The sequence below is a fragment of the Sarcophilus harrisii genome, chromosome 3 (assembly GCF_902635505.1).
Source record: "Sarcophilus harrisii chromosome 3, mSarHar1.11, whole genome shotgun sequence".
Taxonomy (NCBI): domain Eukaryota; kingdom Metazoa; phylum Chordata; class Mammalia; order Dasyuromorphia; family Dasyuridae; genus Sarcophilus; species Sarcophilus harrisii.
This window is the reverse complement of record NC_045428.1, coordinates 591,296,808-591,315,064: the sequence shown is the minus strand read 5'-3', so window position 1 is coordinate 591,315,064 and position 18,257 is coordinate 591,296,808. Positions and strand designations below refer to the sequence as shown.

Sequence of the window (18,257 nt, the reverse complement as noted above, 5' to 3'; positions counted from 1 at the left end):
GATTTTGGACATCCTGTACCAGCCAGCCAGGAGAGGCCGTGTGGGGTAGTGGTTAGTTAGCCTCCAAGAAGGAAGGGCACGGGTCACGTCTTTGCCTCTGATACGTCCTGGCGTTTGGGACCCTGGATAAGCCATTCCTCCTCTCGGTGCCCTAAGCCAGCCGCTCTTAGACCGTGAGCTTCTTGAGGGAAAGAACTGCTTGGCCCAGGGCCTGGCGGGGCGGGCTCCTGAGTTGCAGAGAAGGGGCTAAGCTGCATCTGTAGGGCGAGTTTCCTCACCCGGGAGTTGCCTTTTATTCAACAGGAATCCACCGGAAAGCCCTTCACAATTCTAATTAAGTGGGACAACCAAAAATACCAATGATAATAACTATATCAATTCTCCCCAATCCAACCCCCTCTTAAACCATATTTTCTCTTCACACCGTCTTTTAAACCTAAACGTCCATCCAAATTATATGCGGACTACCAACCCCAATCCTCTGGGTGGGAAATTTCATTCTCAAAAATTCAATGGAAGGACCCCTTCTCCAATGCTGGGAACCCCTCGTCTTGGGTTGATGGGGCCAAAAAAACTCAACCTTGGGTTGGTGGCCTTCCGGAACAAGGAAACTGGCCCTCCTTAAATTTTAACTCCTTGACCCCCTCCCTTCCCTTAATCTAATTGGAAAAAGCCGGACTGGAAAACCCAAGAAAAAAAACCCTGGGGAAAGGGAGGGCTTAATTTTCTCCAACAGAAAAATGAAAAATTTCCCTTCTAAGAAACCCTCCAACTCCAGCATCCCCTTTTAGAACCCCCAACTCTAACATCCCTTTGAAATCCCCCAACTTTCCCCTGCCTAAAACCCCTCCCCTCTAAACATTGTTTTAAAAATCTTTACACTCCATTCTATTCCTTTATTTTTTATAAATCCCTTAAAAATTCAAAATGGTCAAATTTTTTAACCCAACCTCCTCCCTTCCCCCTTCTGTCCTTCTCTCTTTTCCCTGAACTTTCCCCTCCAAGGAACCCCAATCCCCAACCCGGGGCTCCAGCGTAAACCTGGGTGGAAACCCTTCTCCTTCCCTTCATATTTAAATAGTAGCTCAAGGGGTGGGCAGCCGGGGGTGGGAAGGGGAAAAGGGACCAATCCTCCAATCTCTCCCCCGTTGGCCTCTCTCCCTTAGGTACAGGTTCAACCCTCTGGATCTTTGGCCAATAGTGGTCAGAAGGCCAAACCGGTGGGAGGCCGCCTCTGGGCCCCCCAAAAGGTGTGGAACCCAGGCTTGGGGCAGAAAGGCCAAAGGGTCAAAAACTTTGGGTCCAGGGAAACTGGGTCCTCATCCAACTTGACCGGGAGGCATTGGCCTCAATTTCTCCTCTAAAAGTAAGTCCCTCCAAGGGTCTGCTTCCGGCCGGTGGGAAAGGGACCTTGGAGCCAAAGGGGTTCCCTGGGCCCAGAAGCTCCTCCCAAGGAACAAAACTGCAATGGGGAAACTGGGGAAGGGGAGCTCTAATAAGGCGTGTTGGTTGTTTGGAATGTGTGGTAGTTGTGTGTTTTGTAAATGGGATCTGCCATCAACTCTGTTCCTTCCTCCATCCAAACACAACCCCAATAAAGGGGCAGGGGAAAGGCCGGGGCTGCTGGGATTCTGTACGGCTGCAGCACTAACCATCTCTCTCCCCCTCATTTCCCCCTTCCTCTCTCCCCCTCCCCCTTGTCTCCCCTCCCTCTCTCCCATTTCTGTTCTCCTTTCTCTCCCCCTCCTCCTCCCTCCCCATCTCCCCTCCCCTCTCTCTTGTTCCCTCCCCCTCCAGTGGAGATGGATGATGAGGACGGGCGATGTTTGCTAGACGTGATTTGGTGAGTTCCCCCCCCATTTCCCCCCTCCCCGTCCCCTTGGGTGGGTGCCCGTTTTCCGTTTGTCTCCCGCTCAACCTGCACTTCTGTTTTTTCCTTACAGTGACCCTCAGGCCCTCAACGATTTTTTACATGGATCAGAAAAAGTAAGTCATGGGGTCAGGCACCATGGGGCCTTTGGGGAGGGGGCAGAGCCGGGGAGGGGGCTAGCTGGACCCACAAGCTGGGGGTCTCCCTTTCCTGGTGCCCGCCTTCCAAAGGGCGCAGCAGTGGAAGATGCAGCGTGATTGGCGGACCGGACCGCAGGGACCCCCAGCTAGGACAGAACCATGCTGTAACTTAGGGGACGGGTCTCCCTACCAGACCTTTGACCTTTGACCTTTGGCCCGCCATCGGGTGGGTGTCTTTGCAGATTGACAGCGATGACCTTTTGGATAACACGGGGGAAGCCACAAGTGCCTTCTTTGAAGGGGCTGGGGTGAGTGGCCTAGGGGGAGGGTGGAAGGATGGGAGTGGGCGGTCGGGAGTCCTGAGGAGAAAGGAAAGGGTGGCGGCCCAATCCCCCTTCCAAAGGAGGGAGCCACAAGGGCGAGAAGTCTGCCAGAGAGGAGGGCGAGTGCGGATGGCGGCGGGCGGCTGAGGGAAGGGCTCGTCCGCGGGGAGCGCCTTGCAAACCTTAGCTTGCAACAGTCATGACTGTTGTAATTATGGCAAATCGAGCCCACGAGGAGAGTTTTACCTTGCCCTCTGATCCGCAACCCTGAGTCTTGTGGGACATGGAGGGCAGGGGCACCAGAGGGGGCCGGCCACTGCAAAGGCAGGCGGCAGGAAGCGAAGAATATGTGAACAACTGCCGGGAGTCGAGTCTGGCTGGAATTTATAGAATGGGGAAATGGGAGAAATGGTTAGTAAGTTTGGAAGAGTAGGCCGGGGCCAGTAGTGCAGGGCCTTAAGGACCCAAGTTTGGAAGAGTAGGCTGGTTCTGTAGGGGCTTAAGGACCTAAGTTTGAAAGCCCCCCCCCCCCCCGCCTCTTGCCCACTGCGCTGTGATGTGCGCTCCATCTGTACAGGCCCTTCCAAACTCCCAGAAATTACGATAGAGAAGCACAGCATTCCCGAGCCGTCACTAAGCCTTGGGTTTTTTGTTTCATGGTCCCAGAAGAGCATTCGCTTCTCTCTCCTGGCCACCAGTCACGGCTCCCATCTCCACAGCGCAGCGATCGGAAACCCAATGCTGGGCTTGGAGCTGGGCTTCTGATAGAACCCCCGGGCAAAGCCCCTTAGCCCTCTGAACTTCAGTTTCCCCATCTGTAAAATGGGATGGGTAAAGCCTCGGTCTCCACTGCACACATTTGTTATGAGGCTTGAATGACATGAGCCACATTGGAGGCTTTGCCGGTTTTACAGCGCCCTGCCTCCCCAAAGATCGGCTCCTGTCATGACCAATAATTAATTATTGGGGCAGCTCGGGAGCGCCGTGGAGAGAGCACCAGCCCTGGAGTCAGGAGGACCTGAGTTCAAATCTGGTCTCAGACACTTAACTCGTCCTGGCTGTGTGGCCCTGGGCAAGTCACTTAACCCCAATTGCCTCAGCCAAAAAAAAAAAAATTAACGATTAATAATCATTAATTATCACCCCCATTTCAGAGAGGAAGAAGCCAAGCCCAGGCAGTCGCTCAGACCTTTGCTCTGTCTCTGATTCTCTCGCTCTTATATTTTACAAAAATTCATTTTTAATAGTACATACCCTTTGTTTCTCCATTACTTTCCTTTAAGAATACATCCTTTCCCCATTTTGGTTTCTTCTCGCCAGAATGTTTGACTCTGTGACCCATTGGGGGTTTTCTTGGCAGAGGTATGGGAAGACTTTGCGTTCCCTTCTCTAGCTCATTTTTACAGATGAGGAAACTGAGGCAGGCAGAGCTAAGTGACTTGCCCAAGCTCACACAGCTGGTGCATCTCAGGCTGGATTTGAACTTGGGATGGTGTCTTCCTGACCCCAGGCCCAGCACTCTGTGCACTATGGCACCTAGCAGTGCCCTTCCCCCTGCCCTACCCATTGAACCATTCCTTGAAGCAGTGAATGGAAAAATCCTGGGCACTTCCTTAGGCCCAAGTACCTCATCCTCAGGCCGGTGGTAAGGGCAGTCACTCCTCCTCCTCCAGAGGCCCCCAGCCTTCTCGTTACTATTCTCATTACCCAGCAGCCCCTTTATTTTTGTGCCTGTGTAGACTCTGCCTTCCTCCCCGTGACATCAGGTCCCCCTTCTCCTTTCCTGGTTTTTTGGGCCACTTCCCATCTCTTATGGACCCGGTGGGTTCAGCCCCCTTTCCTGGCTTTCTCCCGGAGGGGATGCCCTCGGGGCCGCTGGGGGGGAAGGGGCCCCCTCTTTTTGAGCGTTCTCTCCGCCGGGGCCTTCCTGCCTTCGCCCAGGTTTTTGCCGGCGGCGAGATCGGGACAGCCTGGCGGGTGGTTGGCCGGGGCTCAGCTGGGCGGCATCGAGCCCCGCTGAATTGTGGCTCCCTGCGGGTGGTGGCTTGGAGATCTCCCGGGAAGGCCAGCGACTGCTGCGGGGCCCGGCTCCAGCGGCTTTTTCCGCGGCCAGGGGGCGTGAGCAGGGGACATCCGTCATCCCCAAAGGCTCCCACGCCAGGCCTTGCTCGCTTTGTTGCAGTGCCATTCTTGCCACCAGTCTTTCCCCCTCCTCGCCCCTGTCTTGAAAGCATCTTGTCGGAAGCCTTATTAAGCTCTTGCTGTGTGCAGGCCCCGTTCTAAGCATGGGGGTTACAAAGAAAGGCCCTTGGTGTCTCCCGCCTGGCCTCTCGTGGGAACAGCAGGAGCCCCGGCGACTCATTTCCGGGTTATTCCTCTCTTTCCTGGGTGGGCGGAAAATAAAATCCAATGGCCCGGGCGGGGCTCCTTTGTTATGGGGAGCAAGTCCTGGAGTATCCCAAGGGATTTGGGCCCGTTGTGGAAGGCTTGTGGGCAGGCCAAAGGGGGGGTGGGCCCGCCCGCGGTGTGGCCGGGGTCCCAGATCTGGCCCGAACCCCATGTCTCTGGAAGGACGGGGCTCAGCGCAAAACTTTGGCTGCCCGACTACTTAAAGGGGCTTCCTTCCCGCTCCGGGGACCGAGATTCACGGGAGGCCATGGAGCTGGATTCAAATCTCCCTCCTCGGTGACTAGACGGGCCCGGGCCGCGTGTGTCGTGGGGGGTGAGGACCCGGGCCCGGGCTCCTCCGAAGAAAAAGGGGTTGGACCGAGGCTTTTCCAGGCTGAGGGAGGGGGCCCCCTTTTTACCAGGACAAACAGGATAATTCCCCAAACCTGTGGGGGAAGGTCAGTCTCACCTGTGGGAATCGGGGAAGGCTTCGTGGGGAGCAGGCATTTAAATGTGGCTGCCCCCTCCCCCCCAAAAAAAAAAAAAAACCCTGGAGCCTCCTTTTCTAAGCAGCTGGAGAAAGCCAGGAGGAGACCCGGGCAGGTTGTAGTGGTGGACTTTTTGTTTTGGGCTGGTGCCTTTATGTTTGACTTAAAAAAACACCAAGGGGCAGCTGGGGGGCGCAATGGAGAGAGCATCAGCCCTGGAGTCAGGAGGACCTGAGTTCTAATCTGGTCTCAGACACTTAACCCTTCCTGGTTGTTGACCCGGGCAAGCCGAACCCCAACTGCCTCAGGAAAAAAAACAATCACCACCAGAGCAATTCATTTAAGCTTCCAAGAGTCCCTTCCCCTTTATCGCCTGGCAGGGAGCTAGTTTAGGTGAAATTCATTACCCCTCCCTCCCCGAATTCGCCCCCAGAGGGTGACTGAGAGAAATTTGGCAGTATTTTGCGCAGGGGGGGGGAGCAGCAAATGGCCCCGATGCTCTCGCCGGACATGGGGCCTTGAGGCGGTTTTTCTCCATTTTTCTCTTCCTCCCCTCACTGCCGCTTCCGCTCCGTCATCAGCTCCACGTTCAAGAAGCGCCAGGCAACCACTTGAACCCGGAGCCCAGCCAGCCTGCGACTAGCGTGGACCTGGACTTCCTGGAGGATGACATCCTGGGTTCTCCGTCCGCCGGGGAAGCCGGGCACGGGGCGGGCCCGAGCAGCCGTGCGACATCCTTCAGGAAACCCAGGAGGCCAACATCCGGAGCAGGCGGCTGGAAACCCGGGCCCGGCGGACCTGGGCCCCTTCGCTCCCACCCCCGGCAGGGGGCCGGTGGTGGGGCGGCGGGGGCCGGGGCCTCGGCTGCTGGGCCCAGGCTCTTTCCCGGTGGGGACCTCCTGGGCCTGCGCCGCCCGGCCCGTCCCTGCGCCCAGGCCCCTATGCAGCCCCCGGCGTGGTGACGTGAACAAGGCCCTCAGCGTCCAGCCTTTCCTGCAGCCCGTTGGCCTGGGCAATGTGACCCTGCAGCCCATCCCCGGCCTTCAGGGGCTTGGCCCGCACCCGGGCGCCCAAACCGCCCCGGGCCCGCCCATCCAGGTGGTGGGGCAGTCCGTCGGCCCTAACCGCGGCCCCAACCCGCCGCAAGTACCGGTGGGGGCTACCAACAGCGGCGCCCGAACCCCGGGCCGTGGCTGGCCTCCGCCCGAAACCCCCGGAAACTGGCCTATCATCAGAAGAACCTCTCGGCCGCCGTAGCCACCACCCTCAATGGGCTGGTGTTGCCGGGGTGGGGTTCAGGGCAGAACGGGAAGACCCCAGGCCCGGGGCCCCGCTGGGTCCTCGGGCCTTGGAGCCTCCTCCCTGGTGCCGGCGCCCATGATCCCCACCGCCGCCCACCCATCAACCCAAGCCCGGCTCCCCGCTCTGCCGCTCACCCCACCTTTGGCACCGCCCGTGCCCCTGACCATCCAGGCGGCGGCCACCCGCAGCCCCAAGGCCCCTCAACCCCCTTTTGGCGCGGGCAAAGCGGGCCAGCCCGGCTGTCTGGCTTCCCGCCCCTGCCCAATTCCCGCCCCCAGCCTCGGTGGGCGCCGCCCGTACCCGGCGCCCCCCAGTGCCCCGAAGCCTGGCGTCCACCTCCTCAACCAGGGCAGCAGCATCGTGATCCCTGCCCAGCACATGCTCCAGGGCCAGAACCAGTTCCTCCTGCCCGGGGCCCCCGCCGTCCAGCTGCCGCAGCCCATCTCGGCCCTCCCCGCCAACGTGGGCGGGCAGATCCTGGCCGCGGCCGCTGCCGCCCCCCACGCCGGGGGCCAGCTCATCGCCAATCCCATCCTCACCAACCAGAACCTGGCGGGGCCGCTGAGCCTGGGCTCCGTGCTGGCGCCCCACGCAGGTGGCCATGGGGCGGCCCACATCCTCTCTGCTGCGCCCATCCAGGTGGGCCAGCCCACCCTCTTCCAGATGCCCGTGAGCCTGGCGGCCAGCAGCCTGCCCACCCAGAGCCAGCCGGCGCCTGCCAGCCCTTCCACCGCCACCGTCCCTGCAGGGGTCACTGCCCCCAGCGCCCGTGGCCATGCTCCATGGCCGGGGCTGGGCGCAGCCGCAGCGGCGGCATGGCCCGGCCCGTCCTCGCCCGGCCCCAGGCCCCTCCCGCCCGCCCGGTGCCTCAGCGGCCCGCTGCCGCTGGGCCTCCCGCAGCAGCCGCCGCCCCCAGCCCCCCAGGCCCCAGCCCCCACGCAGCCCACGACACCCCAGCCCAGCCCCAGCCTGGCCTCCAGCCCCGAGAAGATCGTCCTGGGACAGCCGGCCACCACCACGGCCGTCATCACTCAGGAGTCCATGCAGATGTTCCTGCCCCAGGTAACCGGGCCAGGCGGGGCGGGGGGCAGGCGGAGGGCCAGGCCCGGCAGGAGGGGATGCCTTGGCCTGAGGGGTGGGGAAGCCCGTGCCCGGGCAGGGAGCGCTGACCCTTTGGGGCTGTTTCAGAAGGAGAGGAGCCAGCAGCCCCCATACCTCCCGCTGCCCATGGAGGGCGCCCACCTCTCCCTGCCTCTGCCCGCCTACAGCGTCGCTGTCTCAGCCCCCAGCACCTCGAGCAGCGCACCCGCCTCTGTCATAGTCAGCAGCGGCGCGGGCCAGCCGCAGGCCCGCGACCCCGCTCCGGGCACCCCCGACACCAAAGGAGCCGGCCTCATACCTCAGTTCCCCACCAGCCAGACTCCCCCGGCCCTGACCCCCCAGGTAGAGCCCAGCCCCCGTCTCCCGGCAAAGCCCGCTGGGGGCCACTCCTTCCCCTGTCGCTTCACCTCTTGTCCCTCGCTGCTTCCCCCTCTGTCGCTTGCTGGGGAGGGAGATGCTTGTCGTTTAATCGGCGCGCATTTACTGAGTGCCTACTGTGCGCTCGGCTCTGTGCTAACACTTGGCGTGAAGGGAGAAAGTGGGGGCCGCTGAGCCCCGTCCCCATTCCCGAGGTGCCATTTGAACCTTAGGGAGGCCACGAAACCTATAGGAAGGGAGCACCGGGCAGAAGCAAGCCAGCTGTCCTGGGTTCGAATCTCAGCCCTGCCACTTAACAGGAAGGAATATGGACATGTCACTTGCATGGCTCGGTGCTGCCTCAGTTTCCTCATCTGTAATATGGAGGGGAGCTCTGCGGCCCCTTTGGGCGCCAGCTCCCGGCTCCTGTGGATGGCAGGCAGAAGGGTCAGGTGTGATGTGCAGGCTGGAGGCTCTCCAGGCCCGCAGGGGGCAGGGCAGGGTGGGATCGAGGGGGGCCCCTAATTAAGGCAGGGCCCTGAGCTCAACAGACTCCGTGTAGTTGGTGAGATGAGGCCCGTATGCCCCCAGAGGTTCAATTCTGGAAGCATTTATTAAGCAACTGCTGTGTACAGAGACCAGAATGAAGCGGGTGAACGAGAGGGCCACGGGCTGGCTCGGCTGAGGGAGAGCTTGCTGCTTGGACCAACGAATCGACAAGCATGTATAGAGCACCTGCTGTGTGCCAGGAACTGCAGAGACAGTGAAGGAGGCAGTCCGTACTCTCGGGGAGGTTGCGTTCTAAGGGGATGAGGCTAGGCAGTGTGGAAGGCAGCGAGGCCTGGGGAAGAAGCTGGGCCTTTCCCCATGGCGAGCTTTTCCCGTTCTCTGGGAGGTTCGGTGCCAACTAAAGAAAGCCGCCATCTTGGGTCACATGGAGCGGCGTGGCCTCCCTGGTCGGCCCAAACCTTGACCTTGACCTTGGTTCGGAACCCCAGGTTTTAGAGAGGGCTTTGACCACCTGGGCCGTGCAGAAGGGGCGAGGGACCCGGCAAAGAGCCTGCAGTCCAGGCCTCCGGACCCTCAGCGGGAACGGGGATGCTGAGATTTGGGGAGTAAGGGCACAAAAATCATGGCCTCCCCTTGAAAGACTGGTTCAGAACTTTGGGGTGTCCATCACGGCCTGGGCTGCCCTGGGGTTAGCGCCCCCTCCTCCCCCATTGGGGCTGTCGGGGAGGAGATCTCTTCTTGCAGCCTTGGGTTGTGTACCGGGGCTGCCCCCTTTGTGCTTCTCTCTTCAGTGGGAGACCCCGAGCCTGGACCCCTTTCCCTCCCCCCACTCCGGGGAGATCTGATTCCTCCGTTCAAAGCCTCACGGAATCAAGCGTCAGGGGCAGGTCCGGAAGGAAGGGGCACAAAGCAGGGCCGGAAGCAGCCCCACCTTCTCGTGGGGGGAGGGGAGGGGCGGCAGGACCTTAGAAACAGTGGCATTGGAGCTGTGGGGGAGGGGGAGGCGATGCCTGGGTTGAGATGTGGTCGGTCAGCTGGCAGGCAGCATCCCTGAGCTGCTCCGTCTGAGGGAAACGCGGGCCCACGATGGGGAAAGTCTTAGAACCCAGGGATCTGGAGGCCTTAGGGGACCACAGCCCTACTGCGCAGCTCCAGTGGGAAGGGGCAGCCCCCACAGCTAGCGGAATCGGAGGCGCCGAGAGCCGTCCGGGACAATCAGTCCCTCAGTAGGCATTTATTAAGCACCTACTGCGTGCCAGGCTAAGGGTCTGGGATACAGACAGTCCCTGTCCTCCAGGACCCCCCCTTGGGTGGGGGCCCCGGCCTGCACTGAGCCAGAGGGCCACGGCCACACCCTCCCCGGGAGCCAGATGATTCAGAGGCCGGGGCCTGTCTGAGAGTCTCCGTGGCCACACCAGACTCAGTGTGCAGGCTCCACACTCAGTGTGCTTGCCAAGCCGAGCGCATAGTAGGTGCGCCCCGTGTAGGCCGGCTGTCATTGGGACCGTGGCACAGGACGCACACAGGCGTCGCCTGCCCATTGCACAGATTAGGACACTGACACTCAGAGGAAGTTAAGCACTAACTCTAATAAGATTAAGCTTTGACTCTAATGAGATTAAATTTAATTGGGATCCATGTCAAATCCAATTCTGGGTTTAAAAGATCAAGCTCCCAAGTATGGAACTGGAGAATGGAGGTCAGAGAACAAGACTGGGAGAGGGCAGTGTTGGGGGGCGGCCCCTCAGGCCAATGTGGCCCAGGACACTCCCGGGGTCAGGATCCCCAGGCCACGCCCCACTGGGAACCTGTGCTCTGCTGTGGGTCCCACAGAGGAAGGGCTAGAGAGGAAATAGCCCCCCACTAAGCCTATGCAAATGTTTTGACCCTGTGCCCCTCAATTTCCTCTTCTGTAATATAGGCTACTAGAGAAGAAATGACACCCACAACTATATGACCTACACAAGTCACTTACCCCTGTGTGCCCTCAATTTCCCCTCATCATAAATAGGCAGAAGAAACAGCCACCCATTTCAGTGTCTTTACTAAGAACAGCCCAAGCAGGCTCACCTGGAGTCAGACTGAAATAAGTTCTTTATGAATCTCAGTCGTCTCTCGATGAATATTCCATACAGCTCACATAGCGTCCCTGCTAGGAGACGTTTACACAAAAAGCTTGCCTTATGATTATAGTGATAGTGACAGTCAGCGTATGTTATGGGGAGAGCAGCGTGCCGTCCCTGCAGGAGCTGCCTGAGGAGCGGGAAGGACCTGGGTGGGAATTCTGCCCCCGAGAGGCCGGGCTGGTGGCCGGCCTGGGAGAGGGACTTTCCACGCTGGGAATCCCTCTGCTCTTCCAACTAATGGCCCACTTACACTTACCATGGTGGGCCCGGGGGCTCCCGAGGTAAGAGTGCCCCTTTGCTGCTGCAGATGCGGATCCTTTCTCTGCAGCCCCGGGCCTGGAGCTTCCTTGATCCCCGAGCGGTGGAACGACCTTTCCAGGCTCGGCCTCAGTGTCCGTCCGATTCTGAAGCCCCTCTGCCTCCCCAGTGCTGTCACATCCCCTCCCAGAGACGGCTGCACAGCCTGCCCCTTTCTCCTGAAGGCGGAGAGGGGGCTGCTCCCTGCCCGGGCTCCTGGCCTGGCTCTGGCCTGGCCTTGGGGAGGGGCGGGCTCTGGAGGGGAGCAGCACTTATTAGGTGCCTCTTGGGTGCCAGGAGCTGGGGAGGGGCTGTGGGTGAGCCTGCTGCCTGCCCCCCCCCAGGTGCACGCCCACATCATCAGCTACCTGAAGAAGGAGATGCCCTCCGTGTTCGGGAAGGAGAACAAAAAGAAGCAGCTCATCGCCAAGCTGCCCGTCATCTTCGCCAAGATCCAGCTGGAGCATCAGATCTCCCCCGGGGACTTCCCCGACTGTGAGCAGATGCAGGTCAGCAGGGCTCAGGGATGGGCGGCCCGGGGAAGCCTGGAGCGGAGTCCGGGAGGACTTCTTGAGGGAAGGGGCGGGGGCTGTGGGAGGGGGCTTCCCCATCCCTGAATTACCACATGGAGACGGACCACGGGCCCATAGGGATGACGGGGCTGGCCCGCCAGGGGCCGAGCCCGGTACATTGTTAGAGGCCTTCTCTGACCCACCGGCTCCGGGCAGCCAGTGATGCAGGTTCCGTCCCCCAGAGCCAAGCCAAACAGGCCGCCTCCCGCGCCCTGGCCTGGGGCACAGGCTCCAGGGGTCTGTCTTGGCCGGCCCCCCCTCGGGTCCTTGAGGCCAGCCCCAGGTGGATTCAGGCCCGTGAGGTGAGCCACCCAGCTGCCCTGTGTGTCCTCTTCAGCAGCAGGGGCCGGTTCTCCGGGAAGGTCCGGGGGCTGGGCGTCCGGCTCTTTCTGGAGGCTCCTTTACCTTGGGGTCCGTTCTTTCTCGGCCACTGTGCCACGTCACCGATGTGTGCTGAGCTTGTGGGCCCCGCGGACCCTCAGATTCTTCTCAGGACAAGTGCTGGCTTTCTATGCTTCCTCCGGCTTGCAAAGCTGATTTCTCTTTTCTTATCCCTCTCCTCCTATTCTCTCTCCTTCTCAGCTTGATGTCACCTCGATCATGGACCAGCAGGCCCTCTGTCCCTCTAAGTCTGATAAAATGTTGTGGGTCAAGTCCAAATCCCTGGAATACCCCCCAGAAGCCCCAGATACAGTGACATGGAATGATAGGAAGTTCCCTAAGTAGCTGCATGTTTGTACCAAGTTAACGCGGTCTAAGGGATTCTGGGAGAAAGGGAGGGGAGCATTGGGATGCGGTTTTTGATGATAAATTAGTTATTTTCAAATGTTTTAGAAAATAATGTGATGTTTTCCTAGAAATTAAAAAAAAATAGTTCCTTGAATCTGGCCAGTCAAGCCATTCCTAGACCATCCCCATCAGCCCTCCTGAAAGCTTTGCTAGGGTTAATGAAGCCACAGCCCTTTACTGACCTCATGGGGACCACTGTAGGCTCTAGTTCTTGCCATCTAAAGGGGATCTCTTTGGGGATTTTCCAGGTTCCACAGCAAATACTTCGGCTCTTATCCCCTTGTGGGAAGGCTCACTGGTTCTGAGGGACCTGGTTTCTGGCCGGGGGGCCGGGAGGGGCCCTAAAGGGAGTTCATCTAGATGCTGCAGAGTCAAAGGGGCGGGGACGGGCTCGCTTTCCGTCTCATTGACGGATGTCAGCTCCCTCTTTGTCGTTCACTTCTAGCATAAAAGTCATGGGGGAAATGGGAGAAAATTAAGGACCTGGGCATACTCGTTGCTGTTTGGCTGTTGGTATCTTCCGGCATCTAGTCCAAACCCTCTGTCCAATCTTTTCTCCCCAATGGCCTAAAAGACAAACAACTCTTCCCCTTAATCCGATTCCTTTTAGGGTTCCTCCTTCTCTTGCTTGCCCTCAGCCCCTCAGGTTTTCTCAGACACATTTCCCTGGGGTGCTTGGGGTTGGCATGACTTGTAGGGGTCCACTGTGGACAGGAAGGGTTAGTGTCTGAAGCTGGATTTGAACTGGGGTCCTCCTGACTTCAGGGCTGGGGCTCTCTCTGCACCACCCGGCTGCCCTGACTGTATTTTTTACACCATCATGACTATATTTTTCCTTCCATTCTTGGCTTTGGTTCCATTTTCTTTATGTTTCTTTCAAAATCTAAGCAATTCCCAGCCTCCCCATCCTTCTTCCTTGAGGGATTTCTTTGCTTTTCATGGCTGGGGCTTTCCCCAGGCATCTCCGGCTCTCTTGGTGGTCTCCCCCAACGCCCCGTCGGTCACTGGGCCTCGCCCAGCTTCCCGCTGGACCCTTGGCATCGGCCTCCCCTCGGTCCAGGGGCCTGGCGGCCCATTCCTCTGTCCGTCACCCAGCAGGGGAGGGCTTGCTTCCCCAGGTCCCTTCCCCTCCCCACGTTTCCTCTCTAGCCAGGCAGGTGGTTCCGCCTTGGCCTTCACAGAGCTGGAGTTCTCATTAAGGGCAGAGATTCAAGGGAATTCAGCAGAGGAAGGGCAGGGGGGGCAGCCGCCGACCCCCCATCCAGTTCCCTACGGTCCCAGCTGGGCCCTGGCCTCCCTGCTGTTCCGGCCTCCTCCGGAACCTCTCCTCATTCCCATCCTCCCCAGCGTTCACGGGCCCTGGCCAGTGCGCTTCCCCAGTCTGATCGCCGCCTTGGCCTCCCTCCAGTTGTCACACTCAGACCCCCCTGGACAGACAGGGGGTTGTGGTGACCTGGGGCCAGTGCTTCTTGGGTCCAGTTGTATGGGGTTTTCAGATCTCTGTGAGTCTCCGCTGGGGATGCCACAGGCAGGGCTCTCCCTTCCCCTCTCACCCCAGATCAGGACGGTTAGGTCAGTAGGGGACCCCGGCCCTGGAGTCAGGGAGGGACTCAAGGTTCAGATCCAGCCTCAGACACTTAGCATTTCCTGGCTGCTGGGACCCTGGGCAAGTCACTTAGCCCCAGGTGCCTCAGAGGAAAAATCAGTGCAGTTAACCTGGAGGAGGATGAGGAGGAGGAGGAGGAAGAGGAGGAGGAGGTGACAGGGAAAGCAACCATGGGGACTTTCATAGAAATGAGGGGTGCAGCGTGGGAAGGGTGCAGGGTTAAGGCTTCTGGGATTGGGGCCAGATGCCTCCCTCTGTTGTCCCTCACCCTTCCTCATTTTTGCTTGATCCCCATCTGTCCCTCTCGCGGTTCTCCCTTCCCGGGGACTGGGGGCGCCTTCCTCCCATCTCCGCTCTGCGCCCGGCCCCAGCTTTCTGGGCACCTCCCCGCCGGCACCAGGGCTCCGTGCTGCATCCCGATTACAAAGGGGTGGCCTTCCCTCCCTTTGAGGAGCGCCTAGCCGCCTGCTGCCCTACCCGTCCAGGGCCCTGCCCTCCCGCCCGCGACCATCGGGGTGGGGGTGCCCAGGGTCCTCCTCGCCAGCCTCTCCCAGCCCAGCACAGGCTGGGGGGGGGGGGGAGGAAGCTCCCATCGTCGTCGCCTCTCGCGCCCCAAACCTCCGCTTCCCAAGCACAAGGAGGGCTTTGCTCTGAGGTCCCTTTCACCTGGAGGCTTGGGACCCCTGGTCTCCTTGGGCCTCAGTTTTCCTCATCTGTTAAATGGGACTCTTGGTTTTATATAGGCTGTGAGCATGATCCCTCCCCTACCTTCGGTCTGTGTGTCCCTGGGTAGGCTAGGGGTCACTGTGGGGTGGGGGAGGGAGGAGGAGAACCCTAGGGCCCTTCAGAAAGAGACCACCCCCAGTCCCCCTTTCCCCATCACCCGTGTCTCTGAAGGACCGGGGAGGGGACTGGTTCTGTGGCCCCTTGCCTCTCCGGCGGTGGATGAGGAGGGGTTTGGGGATGGTTTTCCAGTGCTGGGGCGCTGCCCAGACCATGTGCCCTCGAGACCGTCCCGCGCCGCTCCTCCTTGGAGGGTCCGGGTGGGCCCTGCCCCCCAGCTCCCCAGCCTTCTGTCTCCTGGGGCCAGACCTCCTGGGCCGTTGGCCAGGCGGCCTCCTCCGGGCCTCGGGCCTCCCTCCGACACCATGTGCAGGGGTGGCGGCCCTCTGGAGCTGGCGTCAGCGGGGCGGGAGGTCGGGGGCTCCCTGAGGCCGGCTCTGACCGTTGCTCCTTGTCTCCCCAGAGGGTGAGTCCTTCTGCAGAGATGGTCATGATCGACCGCATGTTCATCCAAGAAGAGAAAACCACGCTGGCCCTGGACAAGCAGCTGGCCAAGGAAAAGCCTGGTGAGTCCGGGCCCTCGTCCTGGGGGCCTCCCAGCCTGCCCTGGACCCCGGTCTCTCCTCCTTGGCGACTGGCCTCTTCCCCTGGGCCCGGCCTCTTTCTCTCCCTGGGGTCAGCCTCTTCCCCTGGGCCCAGCCTCTCTTCCTGGGCCTGGTCTCTCCCCCTGGGCCCGGCCACTCCCCCTGGCCCAGGCTCCCCAACAGGCCCATCTATTTTCCAACTTTTGTACTAGAACCTGCACCTCTTCCCTGAAGAAAAGGGGGGGCTTTATTGCCCCCCCCCCCCCCCCCCCAGCATCTTCCCCCTCCACTGTCCTAAAGGAGGAGGGCGGGGCCGAAGGGAGGGCCCTCCCACAAGGCGGGTAAATCCCCACCGGCCACAGGTTTTTATTCAGTTCAGCTCCATGACTATTTAAAGGGAGCCTTGAATGCTGGAGGAGGTGTGGAGTCCAGACTGGATGTTACCTTTGCTCATGGGCTCCCAGTACAGGAGGAGGGGTCACTGGGGTCTGAGGGAGTACTTGGGGGATCTCCAAGGGCCGATTGGCCCATTCCTCTCTAAAAAGGCCCAGGGGTGCATTGTGTGCTGCCCTGAGCCTTGGGGAGAGGCCCAGTGCCCCCCGTGATGCCCGTTTCTGTGCTGCCCTGAGCCTCAGGAGGTGCAGGGGGAGGCCCGGTGCCCCCATGTGATGCCCGCTTCTCTTCCCTCCTTGCAGATGAGTACGTGTCTTCCTCCAGGCCCCACGGCCTCCCCGGCCTGGGCTCAGAGAGCCAGAGTTCCCATCGGCTCTCCTGCGCCCCAGCGCACCCCCCGCTCTCTTCTTCCTCCTCGGGGGCCTCGGCCCAGCTGCCCCCGCACCCGCCCACCAAGCTGGTCATCCGGCACGGCGGGGCGGGCGGCTCTCCCTCGGTGACCTGGGCCCGGGCCTCCTCCTCCTCGTCCTCATCCTCCTCCTCCTCGGCGGCCTCCTCACTGGATGCCCGTGGGGACCCTCCCTGCCCGTCCAGGCCGCCCGCCCTGGCTCAAGACCTCAGAACTTAGGGTGGGATGAAGCCTCAAACTGAAAATAAAGCAGGAGGCCGGACTCAGCAAGGTGGTCCACAACACCTTGGACCCCGTCCACCACCCCTCTCCGGGGTTAGGGGCGCGGGCTGACCCGCCCTTTTGACGGCCTCCTCGGGCCAGATGAATGGGACAGTGGAGCACCCCCCTGCACCCACGGGCTGGCCCCCCACTTCCCTCGGTGCCCCCCGACTGCCCCTCAAGACCTACCGGCGAGGCGTGGTGCCAGCGGCTGCCGGGACGGGGCCCCTTGGCGGCACGGGGGGGGGCCCGGCCCGGCACCCCTAGTCCAAACGGGCGGCGCTTGGCCCGGCCTCATCGGGGAAGACTGGCGAGGGTGGAGGGCGAGCTGCCAGCCGGGTCTTGAAAGCCCCTGGAAGTGGTGACCACGGGGCGGGCGGGGCAGGGGCGGAAGGCCTCCTGGGGCGCCACCCCGCGCCCGGCCAGGGCAGGCCGGTCCTCCCGGGACGCCAGCGCCCAGCTTCTCGGCGCAGCCCACCGGGACTCCTGCAGCGGGCATCACAGGCGCCGCCGACCTCCCCTCAGCCTCGCTTGGCTGGCCCCCTCAGCCCTCGGGCCGGACTGCGGCGGCCCCATTTTACCCGGCCGCCCGCGCACCGCGCCTCCCCACCCTGCACGGCCAGCCGTTACACCAGGCCCCAGCAGCAGGGGGCCCTGGGGGCCAGGACGTTGAATAGATAACAGCAGATTCTCCCCCCCGCCCCCTCCCCCGTGATCCCCCAGCAGACGACCCTGAGGACTCTGGGGGAGATCGCCAGCCCACTGCCCCCACCTCTGACCTCTAACCCCCAGGGAGGGTCAGACCAGGGTTCACCCCTCTTCTCCCCTCCCCCGAACAATTCGCTGTTTCTTTCCTAAGTTATTCGATTTATCGACCCCCCCCAACCCGGCTGCGGCCCCAAAACACTAAGAAAGGAGGCGGGGGTGGGGGAAGCCCGTGGAGCAAGCAAGCAAGGTTCCTTTGGGGGCTCCCAGCTCCCCCATCCTGTGATCTTAGTGGGCCCTGGGGCCCGTTCAGGGGGCGGGGAGAGGAGGGGACGCCGATTACTGCCACTGTGTGTACGTCCGTGTGTCTGTGAGAGCGAGCGAGAAAGAGCAGGGAGAGAACCTTCGGGACCACGCAGTCCAAAGAGAGGGAAGCGGATTTATCACGGGCCTACTGCGCGCCGGCACTGGGCTAAGTGCTTTACACCCCGAGCGGATCGAGAGCCGGGCGCCCCTGCTCGCCAGATTCCTCGCACCACCGTGCCTCCCAGGGCGGCTCTTCGTGCTGGGGCGGCTGCCCGCCCCCGGGGAGCTCCGCGTGTGTGTCCGTGCGTGTGCGTGCGTGTTTGTGCGTGTGTGAGTGCGCGGGCGCGCGCCGCCCTGCCCCCGCTCGGAGTGTCTCCCAAAGCCGAAGCAGACCACTGGCCCTTCCCGCCCTCCCGCTCCCCCCCCCCCCCCCCCCCGCCGGGCTTTGAGATCTCGGAGACAAACTAGTACTGTAACATATTTTGTACTGTATTTATTGTGTATAACGATTTTTTAAGGAATCCTGTACATTTAGTATTCCCCTGTAAATTAAAGCCAGTCCTCTTTTTAAACCGGGACCCGGGCCCTGCCGCCTCCGCTCCCTTCTTTCTGGTCTGGGGATCACAGAGCTGCGGCCACACTTGGCGCCGCAACGTTTGGCCTCAGCAGTCAATCTCTGAGAAAGGAGACGGGGGTGGGGGCTGGGGGGTGAGGAAGGAGAAGGTTTCACTTAGAAATAAATATGAGGGGCAGCCAGCTGGCGCAGGGCACAGAGTGGCAGCCCCGGAGTCGGGGGGATCTGGATGCGAATCTGCCCTTACACACGTCCTGGCTGTGTGACCCTGGGCAAGTCACTTAACCCCAATTAAAGAAAGAAAGGAAAGGAGGAAGGAAGATGAACTGGTGCAGACTTGGGGGAACTTCAGCCGAAGCTGCAGCTCTGCCAA

General features: G+C 61.0%; 1 protein-coding gene across 1 annotated transcript; it reads left to right on the top strand.

The window, feature by feature from the left end:
- The first annotated feature begins 1,750 nt into the window (after positions 1-1,750).
- BICRA (BRD4 interacting chromatin remodeling complex associated protein) lies at positions 1,751-17,644 on the top strand. Its single transcript, XM_031961645.1, is given in 23 exon segments — positions 1,751-1,843; positions 1,944-1,986; positions 2,253-2,318; positions 5,791-5,911; positions 5,914-6,025; positions 6,027-6,164; positions 6,166-6,383; positions 6,386-6,491; positions 6,493-7,573; positions 7,700-8,159; positions 10,673-10,785; positions 11,247-11,411; positions 11,600-11,776; positions 12,057-12,167; positions 13,222-13,765; positions 14,241-14,384; positions 14,931-15,218; positions 15,932-16,223; positions 16,225-16,369; positions 16,372-16,498; positions 16,501-16,615; positions 16,731-16,959; positions 17,297-17,644. Coding segments are annotated over 23 exon segments (5,184 nt in total). The 5' UTR covers positions 1,751-1,802.
- The last annotated feature ends 613 nt before the right edge of the window (positions 17,645-18,257 follow it).